We start from the raw sequence: 13,867 nt of genomic DNA, 5'->3' as shown, positions 1-13,867 counted from the left end.
CCGCGGGCCTTGGCCAGCTCAGCCGCTGCCCTGTCCAGTCCCCTGGCTGTTCCTCCCTGAGTGGTGTGCCAGGCAGGGTGCTGTCCCCGGGGCCTTGGCCAGGTCGGCCCCTGCCCTGTCCAGTCCCCAGTCAGTGTACTTCCCCCAGGTCGCTGTCCTGTTCCGCGAGGGCAGCAGGGACAGGCTCGTTTTCCTCTGTACCCCTAGGTGCACATAACATGCTACTTAACAGGTACAACAAATGCTGGTTTAGAAGCAGCTAGCTGGGGCCTGCCTCAGCCACTACGGGGCTGGTTTCCTCCTGGGAGTCACTGGACTTATCCTCTCTCAGTTTCCAGGTCTATCAAATGAACTTTCTTCACAGTGAAACTTGACCTTTGCAAGCCAGGACTACTGCTGACAGACGGAGACGCTTACGCCACAAAGTCTGTTTCCAAAAACCAAAAGCCACCAAAGGAACCCCAAAGGGCATCTACAGTTGCTCTCCGCCATGTCTTTGCTCCTTGGTCAAGGAGACCAATCCCTGGCTACACTTTCACGGGCTCAGAATGAAGGTTAGAGCCACCCCAGACCTTGGACAGATGCGGACACTGAGCAACTGTCCAGCTGTTTTTCCATCACAACCACTATCCCAGTCAGTGTGCCCAGAGAAAAGGCCAAAGTCACCACCTGAAAAAAGATGTTTGTGTGTGACTACACCAAGGACCTGTGGCTTCTTCAGGGACACTGTGGGGCTGAGATCGCCACCCTGCTAGGACAAAGCTATCAAGGCCTTGGGGCAATCACTACATCAACAAGCATTGATTAAGCACTGACTGTACACCAGGCCCCGTACAATGGAGATGTGGCCATTGAGGGTGGGAGAGAGGCCTTTCTGGGATAAGTGGTGCCTGTGAGGAGTCTGGAAGGGAACCTGGGCCTCCTGGAGATGGAGGTAGCCAACTGGCACTGGGGAACGTTGGTGTGAGGGCACGGCTCTTAGAGTTCCCAGAGTCAGCGTGAGGGTCGGCTTGATGTGCCAAGGGAGGAGGGCTGACCTGTAGGGGTCGTTGATGATCCCACGGTAGATCCATTTCTCCAGGATCTCAAAGTAGGGGACGCTGGCTGCTTTGGTCAGATACAGACAGAGCTCCTGGGCCTGGCTGTCGCCGGTGTAGTTAAAGCTTCTGTCATGGAGAAGGCTCAGGGTCGCGCCCCCCAAACACTCGCCTTTATCCACAGATGTGGCTGTGGGAAGGGAAGGGAGCTGTGACCAAAGGGGGAGTCATCTGTCCTTCCCCTTCCCTCTTCATGTTCGGCCAGGTGCCCAAGCACACTTCTATCCCAGGGATATCCCTTCAACACGAGGCGGGGGCAGCCTGACCTGGCACCATCACAAGCAGGGGGAGACCAGGGTGGCTGCAGGACCACAAGAGGGCCTGGGATGGGGTTTGCAGCCACTGAACAAAATTCCCCCAGGAGAGAAGTCCCCGAGGGAGGTGAGGTCACTCCTTGTCCAAGACACTAGCTGGGTCCCTAAGCTTTGAGCTGCTGGGGCAGCTTCCCCTGGACCCAGGATGGTGCAGCCACCCTTCTGGGTGGCAGGGGTGGTCCATCTCCCTGAGCCAAGGACCCAAAGGCCACTGTGAGATAAGCACATTCTTTCCTGTGAAGTGTCCAGAGTCTACAAGACCCAACACAAGCCAAGAAAGCCTCATGAAACACTACGCCAAAGATTAGAAAGGAAACAAGACAAGAAATTAAAAGGAACTGCTGGGAGAGAGATGGCATTACGGCTTATGATTACTGTGGTTGGAGAAGCCACAGCACCACAGGGGAGCACTGGAGGGTCAGTCTGGAGCCAGCAAGGCCTCTGGTCTGCCCCCCTGCCCTGGGGGGAAAGGGTGAGGGGACATCTCTCCCTCCTCTCCAGCGTCTGGCCAGCACTCACACTGGACACAGACCTAGAAGAGGGAGTTCTTCTCATGATGAGATCACGAGCCCAGACCAAAGCCAAATAGAGCCTTGAGGGAAGGCTGAGGCTTATCGCACCCCAACTTCCACAGGAGGACCCTGAAGCCTGCAGAGGGTTAGGAGGTGCCCACTGTCCCCCTGATCACACCCTAACAGTATCGGAGGTGAGATTCTATGGAGCTCTTCCAATCCAACCCCTTCTGTTCACCATGTTAGCCTGGTGTATGGTCTCCTGGGAATCAGGTCCGCAGTGCCTGGTACTATCGCAGTGTGTTGGCTAGCCGCCCCCCCGCCTCCCCAGCATAGAGGCCCCAAGGGACTGTGGGGGACTCACCAAGGGAGGCCAGGATCTCCATGGTCCGCATGGTGGGCTGAATGTAGAACCAGAGTTTCTGCAAGGAAAGGAGGCCTTGCCTTTGCAGGTGTTCTAGCTGCGTGACGAGGATCATGTATTCCTTGACTAGGGTCCTCATGGCAGCTGCCAAGGCATGATTGACCTGGCCGTACTCAAAGGAAGACTTCTCCTCTATGAACCTGTAAGCAGATCAGCACGGCTGTCATTTCCTGGGGAGCACAAGTAGGCCTGGGGCTGGGGTCCCCGCCCTGACATGCCCTGGTTGGCTCATGGGGGAACGAGAACATCCCCTCACACAAGGTGAGTGTGGCCTTAGAAGAAACCCTGTGGATGGGAAAGCAGCCTAGGTGTGGGAATCATTATTATGCTTTTGATTAATTACCACCAAATAACAATAATGAGCCCAGTCAACAAGACCTTTTTAAGAAGCTTTGCTCTGCTGGGCCCTCACGCTAAAAGGTTACAGGGAGACTAGAAAGGCTCTGAAGCAGGGGCGGGAAGGAGCAGCGAGATCCAGGGAGGCCTGTCCTGACAGGGAGGATCCTGGGGGGGGGGGGCAGAGGTGAGAAATCCCTTCACACACACAATGTGACATACTGGAGATCAAGGAGAGAGCTCAAGAAAGGGCAGACAGGGAGAGGGTGGTGGGAGGATGGCAGATGAGGTCAGAGAATTCTAAGTTCACACCCCAGAGCTAACACAGGGGGGAAGAACAGGGGTCCTCCTGGGACAATCAGAGAAGATCTGAAGAAAAAACCCAGATAAGGTTTGGTCCCTGCAAAGAGTAAACACCTCCAGGCTAGGGTGGTGAGCCCAGGGGTCAGCGGGGTTGGGAGGCTGCTTTGCTGCCTTGGCCACAGCCACAGGAACTTTTACCCCCAGGACAGTGAGGGGTGTCAGGCATCTGAGCTGGGAGAGATCGAGGGAACCTCTGCTGACAAGGAAGGCCAGATACAGCTGTGCTGCAGAGATGCTGAGGGGGACAAAAAGGAACCAGCACAGCCCGGTGAGTACAGAAGCCGTGGGGCAGGGACGGCCCTGGCTGTGGGCTGGAGGTTTAGCTTTGGTTTCAGGCCGGAGGAAAGAACTGAAGGGGAAGCTGAGGCTAGAGGCAGCATCCCCCATAACCCAGGGCTAGAGATGATTACAAAGAATAAGCTACTACAAATTAAAAAAAAAAAAAAAGAACAGGCCAAGAAGATGGGATCCAACCATGGAATAGAGAAAAGCAGGTTTGTCTTCAGAGGATTCTGAAGACAAAAAGAATACCATCAAATGGCCATCTGCCCAAAGAGAATTCAAGGAATAACTTCAAAAAAACTTTAAAAATCAAATGAGAGAGACGGAGGGGAAAAAAGTAAGAACAATCCAAGAAAACAAGTCAGAGTGGCGAGGTGGCATAGTGAATAGAGCACCGGCCCTGGAGTCAGGAGGACCTGAGTTCAGATCCGGCCTCAGACACTTAACACAAAAACTAGCCGTGTGACCTTGGGCAAGTCACTTAACCCCAATTGCCCTCCAAAAAGCAAAAAAAAGAAATAATAAAACAAAGTATAAAAAATAGAAGAGAATGGGAAACATCTCATAAGAAAAACAGCAGATCTAGAGAACAGATCAAGAAGAGAAAACAATAATTGGATACCTGAAAACTACGAGCAAAAAAAAAGAATCTACACAATAATTCAAGAAATAATTTTCATGAAGTATTAGAACAAGAGCGGGAAGTAGAAATAGAAAAAAATTCACCCATCACTACCTGCAAGAGATCCTTCATATGAAGAAAACCCACAGGAATATCACAGTCAAATTCCAAAGCCCCTAAGTCAAGGATAAAATATTATGAGCAACCAGAGAAAAACAATTTAAATATGGCAGGGCCACAATTAGAACCACACACAAGACCTAGCAGTGGTGACCCTAGATGACCACAGGTCTTGGAACACCATATATCAAAAAGCCAAAGAACTGGGGCTCCAGCTGAAAATGTCACACCCAGCAAAACCAAGCATAATCCTGAATGAAAAAAAAAATGAATTTTGAATGAACTGTCAGGCTTTTAGGATTTTGTTAAAAAAAATATACGATTTGACATCCAAGAGGCAAGAGAAACATAAGGTACAGTCCAAAGGCTAATGGCAAGGGACTCAGTAAGGGCAGACTGTTTACCTTTTATGTATGGAAAATGCAAAACCTGGCTAAGATCATTATTAGTAACTGGACAGCTCGTAAGAAAGACTGGGGCAGACCTGAGTGTGATATGACTTTAAAAAGGAAATCCATTCAGAAACAGCTCCAAAGAGCAAAAGGAGAAAGCCACACAGAGGAATTAGGTGGGGAAGCAGGGTGGTACTTCTGGAACCCTACTTTCAGCAGGAATGGGTTCAAGGGGGAACAATACATGTATATTAAGCAGAGTGTACCAGTCTTTTAAATTCAGAAAGAAATCAAATGCCAGAGGAGGGGGAAGGGACGAGGGAGGGATCTCTCGAGGAGGGGAGGGAATAGGTCAAAGGTGGGCACAAGAGTGTGTGCAGATTTATGGGAACGAGAGGACAAGGGTGAAGTCATAAGAGGGCAGAAGTAAAGTAGAGGAGTTAGGAGTGATAGGAAATAAGAGAGACAAAAACAAAGATCAGAAGGAGAATTTGTTAGAGAAAGTACATGTCTATATATGTATGCATGTGGATGCATGCATGTGTATGCCCGTGTATGTGTACATGTGTGTATGTATATGCGTGTGTGTGTCTTTGACTCCACATATATATATATATATATATATATGTGCTTACCTGTAGCCTTCTGGGGGAAAGAAGGAGGAAGGGGAAAAAAGCCCAAAGTAAACAGTACCCAGTAGAAAACAAAAGAAAACTTCCAAGGAAGCAAAGAAAAGAGGGCTATCTGTGAACACAGCACATAGTATTTATTATACAGGCCTCCTTGAACTGGACACTTATTGCTGTCTATTTTGAATCCTCTCTTAATGTTCTGCTGTGCACATGATATGCCTTTTTTCTTTTCTTATTTCATATTTAATTTTATGTCTTTTTCTCATTATGTATTTGTTTTTATACTAAAAAAAAAGGATGGGACAGAGAGAAGAAAGGCAGGAGACAGTCATGGGACAAGGGGGTTGGCAGTGTATAAGGCCTCAGAGAGGGCTTCCGAGTCTTAGGAAGGAGAGGTCCATGGTGACCTCAGGAAATCAGTTTCAATTGAGTGGTCAGCTCAGAAACAAGCTTCAGGAGGCCAGAGAGGGGATAAAGGAAGAAAAATGGAGGTGGAATTTAGAGTTTGAGGGAACAGTCAGGAGTGGAGAGATGAAAAATCCTGAAGCAGAAGAGGGTTAAACTCTTGGGTTTAAGTGGCAGGAGGCATTAGATAACATAGGTTTTAACCTTCAGCAGCTGAGGAGGAGCCAAGAAGGCCAGGGTGGGGGCCTCTATAGCTGCCTGATTCTTGGCAGGGCAGAGCACAGGGAATATTAGGGGTTGACTGAATTGCATAAAGCCACTAAGTGCTTACCATATGTGAGATTGACAAGGGGCCAAAGCTGCTGTCCAAGGTCTGGCCTGGCTAAGTCTGGAGAGGCTTGTCCCCCACAGGCAGGCCACTCAGTAAGGAAAACCAGGCCTCAGTGGGGTGTGGCCCCATAGTAATGGAGGCCGAGGGAAAGAAAAGGGCACTGTCGGTCATCTTCGAGAGTTACTCGGCTCTCAGGGCCTGGCAAAATGACCCACAAGATTGTTGGAAAGCCTAGCTGGCTCTGCTGATGGGGCACTGGACGATCATTTTCAGGATAAACCAGACCCAAAGAAGGAAAGGGAATTAGCTCAATGGCCAGTGGGCTTGTGCACTCCTAGGTGTGATGAAGCAAGGAGGAGGAGAGCAGACTTTATTGCCCTTCGGACAGAAACAAGGAACATGATTCAAGGGCTGCTAGATGACCTGATGCTGGAGGACTCATGATGTGCACATGCAGAGTCTGCCCTGAAAAGGACTCACCTCCACAGAGACAGCCAGACCCAGCCAGTCGTACTCACACACACCACCCCCCCCCCCCCAGCATTAGCTGTACGGGGTTAAGAGGGGAAGAAATCTGAATACGCCCCCATTAATCAGTGCCCACTGATGCTCAGAGAAGTTGACAACAACACAGAAACCAAGCATCCGAACAGGAGGCCTCTCTCTCCAAGAGCAGAGGATGGGGATGGCCCAACACAGAAGAGCCAAGAGGAACCTCTAGGGGCCATCCTGTCTCCCTCCTGGACAGGAGTTTGGGATAACTTAGAAGCGTCTAAGCCAGCTTTTGAGGGCGGACAGAAAACATTCTGGAGGAATGAGAAGGAGAGAGCATCTGAAGGGAGATCCTTTTGAGAGCTAAAGCCCCCAGGGTTGGAGGGAGCCAGAGACTGTGAACCGAGGATGGAAGGTCCCTGGATGGGTGAGCTTGTCAGGTGGCAGGAAGCACAAAGGAACACAGCACCCAAGAGACGGTGGAGGAAAAGGGAGGGCCCCTGAGGGAGGCCGGCCAGGGAGTCAGGCAGACACACAGGTGGCACCTACCTGGTCACTGCTGAGTAACTTGCGGCCACTGGAAGAATCCTGCTCACCAGCTCCTTGACGGACATGTCTAGATTAGGCTCCATGAGGAACGTGCGGCTCTGCCTGCTGATGAGGGCTTGAGCTGTGATGTAGCGCCCGTCCACTCCGACCAGAACATACAGCAGGTCCTCCACAATGGCAGATTCTTGAGAGGCCAAGGGCAAGCTCCCTTTGGAAAGTCAGACCAAAAGGCCCCCAAAAGGAACACAGAGGACCGATCAGTTTCCAACTCCCAACCCTAAAAACAGGGGGATGCTGTTCATCAAGCAGCTGTCTCTGGGGTGTCTGGGCCTAGCAGGAAGCAGGTAATAGCTTCTAGTCCTGGCTCCAAAGGATAATCATCCAGGGGCCATTGTCGGGGCTCCACCTTCAAGACAGCCTGTGGCCAGCACCCTAAAGGGCATTTTGCCTTGAGGGGAGGCTGCTTCCCTTTTCTTCCACGGGAGAGGGTATCCAAAGGTGGGCTCAAACAGCCTCTTCTCAAGGCCTTTGTGAAACACAGGTCACTCTAGGCGGATACTCCTAGCTTAGGATGACCCCCTTCACAATCAGGATGGAGGTTTATGGACCTCTTTGGACTCTGCAAAGGGCTTCACGGGAGTATCTCCAGCACCAGCATAGGAGGGAGGCCAGGTATCACAGGCCTCAGCAAGGAAGGGACCTGCTCGTGTCTGCCTAAGGCTAGCTAGGGTCCCAGACAGGATTTGGGTCAAGGCCTCCTAACGACTCAGCCGCTTGGTTCCTGGGGAGAGGAGCCTCCCCCAGGGGCAGGGAAAGAAAACAGAACCCCAAAAATCACAGTTGAGAGTGGGGGGCCACTGCCAGGGCTTAGGTGAATTCCCAAATCCAAGGAACACTGACCTTCCCTTCTAAAAGGGGTCCCCAGGACCCCTTTCTTGGAGTTCTCCCCCATCCCTTTGGGGAAAAATACCAACCCTTTCCCTCCCTTCCACCATCATTGACATGGCACCTATTGTGTACTAGGCACTATCTACTAAGTGTGAACCCTTTGATCTGAGCCCAGCCCTCTCTGCCTGAAGGGGCAGCTCATCTTGTCTAGGAGCAGCCTAACTCTCCAAGCCCTTGCTTGAGGACTCCTGTCTTTAGGGTTAGGACACTTCCTTCAGGACCCTCCCTGCACATACCCAGGGAAGTTGGCCGAGGAGAGGGGCTCAGAGAGGGGCAGGGCAGTCCTTGCCCCTGGCTGGGCCCTTTGCCACCCCAGGGTCTCTCCCCCTCCACTGTCTCTGACCTCTCAGGAGCCCATACCGACAGGCGGAGCAGAATCCGAGCTGAGGCCAGAGCCAACCAAGAAATCCCCAAGCAGGGTCGGTCTCTCGTATACCCATGCGGGAAACACAGGCAGATGGTGGCCTGAGTTTCTTTTGCTCTGTTGGTCCCGGAGCATCTTTCTTGTGAGTTCCTGTGACTGAGACGGTTTTTTAAAATAAGAAAAGAGTTGAGACAGGCTTTTCCCATATGAGCCAGGTGATTTCAGAATAAAACATCCCGCTTGCAATCACTTCTATGGGCAGCAACAACTATTCCAGGGCAAAAGTGGACCCACAGCCAAGTGGCCAATAGGACTCCAGGGAAAGAGAGGTTCTGGCAAAGCTGGGCCCTGCCTGGTGCTCACCTGAGGCAGCCACAGGCAGAGGAGCTGGAAGAAGGACTCCCTCTCCCCCACTACCCTCAGGGCACCAGTCTACCTTCTCTTCCGCTGACCCTGTGAGTTCCAGGCTGCAGCGGCTCCTCACCCCGAGGCAGTACCCCTTCCTGACCCTCACTGTCCACATCAACAGAGGGCAGGGGGAGGTTCACCAAACTAAGACTGTTTCGGAGATGAGGGCTGCATCAAAGTCTCAACAAGAACATGGGACCAGGGAGAAGACTGGAAGCAGGGAGGTCCCAGAAGAGGCACAGTAGAAGGTTGCTGGCCGCTGGAGGAGCTCACAAAGAGGTCTGAGTGTTTGCACCCCGCTGCCCCCCCAATGCCCCTCTGTACCGTGACCATGATGTTCGAGGTGTGTTTCCCCCTTGTTAGGGTGGTACTTTATCTGTCTTGGAGGCAGCCCTGGCCCAGTGCCCCAGAGCCTCATTCCCATCAGTAGGCCCAGACTAGCCCTCCGTCTCTCCTCCCTGGTCCTCTCCCAGACCTCATCCTTCCTGCCCGCCCCACCCTTTTCCCTCTCTTGTCTCAGTCCCCCTCTGCTGGCTTCTCATCATCACCAGGTTCCCCAGCTGGGGGGTGGGGGTCACAGCTCATCCTCCCTGCTGGACCCTCTCAGGTCTCTTCTCTGATTCAGATTTCATCCCCAGCTGATCCCACCTAGCCTCTCTCATCAGGCCCTCATGCCTCTCACCCCCAAAAAAGCCTCCTCACTGCTCACACGGCCTCAAACCTCTCCCCTTTTGGGTCCAGTCTTCTCTTTTCAAAGGCAGGCCTGGCCCTGACTCTTCTGCTCTGTCAAGTCCCAGGGCCCCTCATCACCTCCAGAATGAAACAGGCCCTTTTTGGTTTAGCTTTTAAAACCCTGAACAGGCCTGAGGAAACCCGCCTTTCCAGCCCCACTAGACATCACTCCCTGTCTCCTACCCTGCCATTGGGCTGCAGTGGTCTTTTCTCTGTTCCTCACCTACCACAACCCATCTCCTGTCTCCTGGCCTTTGTACTAGCCATCCCTCATGCCTGGTGTGCTGTCTCTCCTCACTTCTGCCTCAGAGTTCCTCTCTTCCTTTAAGATGTGGAACCCTCCCCAACACTTCAAGTAACGACTGTGTGTGCCTATGTGTGTGTGCATGCGCTGACCCTGACACGGATGTGGCCTGCACTTTCACAGGTCCCTGCTGTCCCATCAGAATAGCACTCCTGCAGATCAGCCCTGCCCACATGTGCTTAGAGAAAGATTTAGCAAAAGCACATGTTTCCAGAAGGGACTTCACCTGGTCCTCCCACTACCCTGGGAAGGGCTGCTCTTCTGCCCACTTTACCGCAGTTGGTACTTATCTGTGAGTCCAGTCACCAGCCCCTGCCAGGAGCACAACCCACCTAAGCCCTGATGGGGGCTGGGTAACTGCAGGGGGCAGTCTGGGCTCCAGAGGAAGACAGAAGACGGAGATGCAGACCTGCTGTAGGTTGGGGCCAGTGGCCACACTGCCCAGCTGCTTCCGCAGTTCCTCCAGCTCCTGCATAGAAATCTTTGATGCCGTCGAAGGGACGCTAAAGTTGGTGCTGCTGCTCACAGCCGCGCTGGCAGCCAGCTCGGCCCTGTCTTTGGCATTCTGCTGCAGATACTGAAGCGTCTGAAACATGGGCACACGACCAATTTGTTAGACCGAAGGATGAAGTACATGAACCCTAGTTTCTGATTGGGTTACTGCCTGTGAGAAAAGGAGCTGGCCAGGAGGGCCAGGGTTCTGAGCCTTCTTGTCCCTGACTATCTGGGAAGAAAAGTCTGCACTATTCCAAGAGTAAGACAATCCCCCTGCATTTATCTTTCTAGAAATTTAGGGTTAGAGTCGGACTCATCCCTTCCACACAGTATCTATTAACATCCAAGGGGTGAAACACATCAGTAGTCACTGTGAGGAAGGACCTGAGGCCTTCAGGGCACCCCACCCAACACAGCAGGAAAGCTCCTGCCATGCCTGCCTCCCAGGAAGCCTTGGGAACAGCTGGCACCTCAGTGCGTTGGCTTGGACAGGGAACAGAAGCTGGCACTTCCAGTTCCATAGTAAAGTTAATCTGGGCAGCCCTAGCAGAGGAATCCTAGGGTGGCTCCTGGCACACAGAGGGACAAAACTTCTCACTGGTGGGATTTGAATCCAGGCCTTCTGCCCTCTATCTCTCTCTGCTCTGCTTAACTATCTCTGCCTCCCAGCATGAAGGCACAGCTCAACTCTCCTCCCCAACGGGCTCTGCACCCACCCCTGAGGAACTTGTGTTTTCCATGAGATAAGAAACTACCTCTCTATCTTCTGTGAGTTTTGCCAAGAGGTAGACCAGAGGGTCAAGATTTCGGGCATTCTTTGACTTCAGCTCATCATACTTCTTCAGAAAATCTTCAGGAGTTCGGGAAAATTCTGCTATTTTAACCTAGGAAGCACACCAAGCATCAGCACATCATCTCAAGAAGAGGAAAGACAACCAACTGCTGAGGTCAAGTGAGCCACTGAGGGTCCAGACCAAGAGTCAAATGGAGGATGGCCCCCCAGCCCCACCTGCAGGGCTGCTTCTCCATCCCTCTCTGGGCCTTCACCTCCCACAGACCCCCGCCTGCATTCCATCTACCTTCAGAGGCACATGAGGTCCCCTTCACCACCACCCTCCTACACAGCTTCTCTACCACATTCCAAACTAGCAGGGACACAAGCTTACAAAGCATGGAACTTGTAGGAAAGACAAGGTGAGGGCTGGAGTTAAGGAGCACAAGAAGTAGCAAACTGTACCGCAGAATTGTCAGGACAGAGTACAAATAAAAACCTGTATTTTGGGAATTCAGGAAAAATGAATTTGGTTCTATTTGAGGTTAGTACTGAAGATAACATCAGGGAATCAGCTGGAGGAGAGTGGATGCTTTGAACATTATCACACACTAGGATGCTAATGTTGGCTTGAAAAGGTTTTAGGGATGGGACGGCCCCTGTCATTTATCTACTCTTAGGAAATCCCAGGGGAGCAAACTCCCTTCACCACAGCAGGCTAGCGCTTTCTCTGCAGCTTTCTGCCTGAGACCAACCCCAGGTCACACAACTGGTGTGTGATCAGAGGAGGACCTTGGACCCACAGCTTTCTGCCCAAGTGGCCTTTCTTTACAAGGCCTCAATGTATTCAATTCTTAGCAGTCAGTCCATAAACATTTTCAAAGCACGACTGGTCCTGGGCACTGTGTGCAGTGCTAGAGATACAAAAACAAGACACCAGACAGTCCTTGCTTGGGAGGGGCTTCCAATCTAAGGGGGCTGATGCCTGGAAGCGGGAGGGGCTCACTTTGGCGCTGTGTGCAGACACAGTTGTGGTGACGTAGGGCGTTCGATTCTTCTGCAGCAGGTCGATGTAGACCTCAGCGCCATCCCCTCCATGCACACGAAGCAAACTCAGCAGCTCGTTCACATCGTGGTGAATCCGAAACTCACTCATGTTTCCAGGACTGGGTCACAGATATCACAAAGTGTTCACCTGAGGGCAAAGCAAACCATTACTCTAAAAACTGAGGACCAGCTGAGCAGTCAGGGGTGGGGGGAGACAGGGATGCCATCTAAGTCTTCTGCTTGTGCTTGTCTTGAGGGAACGAAACAAGAGTCTCTCAAAGAGAAATGAACCTAACTCAGTGTCTGTCACCTGAAAAACCTGCATTGAGAATGGACTGAGAATTGTGGTGATGGTCCTTTGTCCCATTTGGTGCATGCTTCATATAACTACCTTTTCAAACAGCAGCAGCCAGATCAAAAGGATGGTGAGAAACAGAATGAGCCTGGAAAGGAAGGCAAGGAATGAGTTTATTCAGTGCCCCCTCAGGGTTAAGTGCTTTACAATTACTCTCTCATTTGATCCTATTCCCACTTTACAGCTGAGGAAATGGAGGCAGGCAGCCCAGGGTCACTTAGCCAGGAAGGGCTTGAGGCTGGATTTGGTCTTAGGTCTCCCTGACTCTGGGTTCCTCACTTGGGGCACTGTGGCAATACCAATCACCTCAGGTTTGAAGAGGAAACAATCAATTTACTAAAATTTGAGAAGTGCCAGCCTTACAAAGAAAGGGAATCAGCAGTGTGAGGAGACAGCACACCAAGAACTCTACAGAAGCAAGGAAGAAGGCAAGCCTGGGAGATGGCCAGAGAAATTCCCAGGAGGCCAAAGAGGCAGGTGGGGCCAAACAGAGCCTGTTGCATTTGTGCCTGGAGATGTCTGAGTTACAGGGTGTGTGAGAGACAGGGTCCTGGCAGGTGACAAGGAGTGGGAGTGGGGTGCAGTAGGGTCAGGCAAGAGGGGTCATGAAGGCAGAACCAAAAGGCCTGGCTACGTGGTGAGAGAAGAAGTTAAGGGGGTGTTAGTTTGGTCCTGGGAAGTGTGGAGGGAAGAATGAGGAGTTCGAGTGACATCCTATGGGGCGTTTGGTTTGGGGTGTCCAAGAGGGAGACAGGCAAACCCCACAAATAAGCCAATGCCTTTGGATGTGGCCCTATAGAACAGCAGAGAACTGTCAGTAGAGGTCCTACCATCTGCTAATTGCCTGAGGATATCTGCCTTCCATTGCCTAAGTACCCTGGCAACTGACTGTGGGGAAGGTGAAGACAGAGAGATGAGACCACAGAGCAATTTGGAACTAAACAGATAAAGGGAGTGAGGTGAAAGCATTCAGGGAGTTGTGAAATGGTTGGGAGAGTCCCAGGATCTCACTGTGGGCTTGGCTAGAAGTCAGAAGAGGCCTGGGGTGAGCTCTCTGGGGATCCCCATCCCTAGACATTGTACACGGCTGGTCTGAGAGTTCTAGTGGACTCCTTGAGGCTTTTTCTGGCACAGTCAGAATACTTTCTTCCCAGTGAGCCCTCCCTTATGACAAAGACACATTGTGATGACCTGAGGCCCAACTCTTGCCAAGGAGCCAGGACGTTTTCCTTTGGGAACCAATCAGCTTACTTTGGGGGCCTCTAACCCTAGCTTCTCCCTGTTTCCTGGAGGCTGTTCTCGCCAACAACCTTGGGTCTGAGTGGACCCTAAGTCCCCCAGGAATCCACAGGGGTTAGGACTAGCTCCTGCCATTCTGAGCTTCGAAGGAAGGAGGACGAGAAAGTTGCAGAGGAGGAGCTGTCCAGGGTCCTGGGAGAAGGAAGCGCCTGCTTTAGGAGGAGAAGGGGGAAAAAAGGAGGGAAGAGCAGTCCAGGGTTCTGGAGGGGGAGGAAGGAGGGAGGGAAAGTGAGAGGAGGAGGAGGAACTGCGTTGGTTTGGGTCCAAGTGTG

The 13,867-nt window shown here is 51.8% G+C and overlaps 1 protein-coding gene across 2 annotated transcripts in view; it reads right to left on the bottom strand.

The window, feature by feature from the left end:
- Positions 1-12,386, bottom strand: part of TUBGCP2 (tubulin gamma complex component 2) — a 19,451-nt gene extending 7,065 nt beyond the window's left edge. For both annotated transcript variants that reach the window (XM_069101677.1, XM_069101676.1), the window contains exons 1-8: positions 12,333-12,386; positions 11,901-12,089; positions 10,878-11,006; positions 10,037-10,213; positions 8,180-8,339; positions 6,872-7,079; positions 2,288-2,487; positions 1,038-1,227 (exon numbers count right to left, since the gene is read on the bottom strand). In XM_069101677.1, coding sequence (XP_068957778.1) covers positions 1,038-1,227; positions 2,288-2,487; positions 6,872-7,079; positions 8,180-8,339; positions 10,037-10,213; positions 10,878-11,006; positions 11,901-12,050 — 1,214 coding nt within the window. In that variant the 5' untranslated portion in view covers positions 12,051-12,089; positions 12,333-12,386. The remainder of the gene's footprint in view (positions 1-1,037; positions 1,228-2,287; positions 2,488-6,871; positions 7,080-8,179; positions 8,340-10,036; positions 10,214-10,877; positions 11,007-11,900; positions 12,090-12,332) is intronic.
- Positions 12,387-13,867: the final 1,481 nt, after the last annotated feature.

Source organism: Petaurus breviceps, unplaced genomic scaffold (genome assembly GCF_028583685.1).
Source record: "Petaurus breviceps papuanus isolate PSGF00001 unplaced genomic scaffold, PetGlider_PUasm1.0 490, whole genome shotgun sequence".
Classification (NCBI taxonomy): domain Eukaryota; kingdom Metazoa; phylum Chordata; class Mammalia; order Diprotodontia; family Petauridae; genus Petaurus; species Petaurus breviceps.
This window is presented reverse-complemented; position numbering and strand designations above follow the sequence as displayed.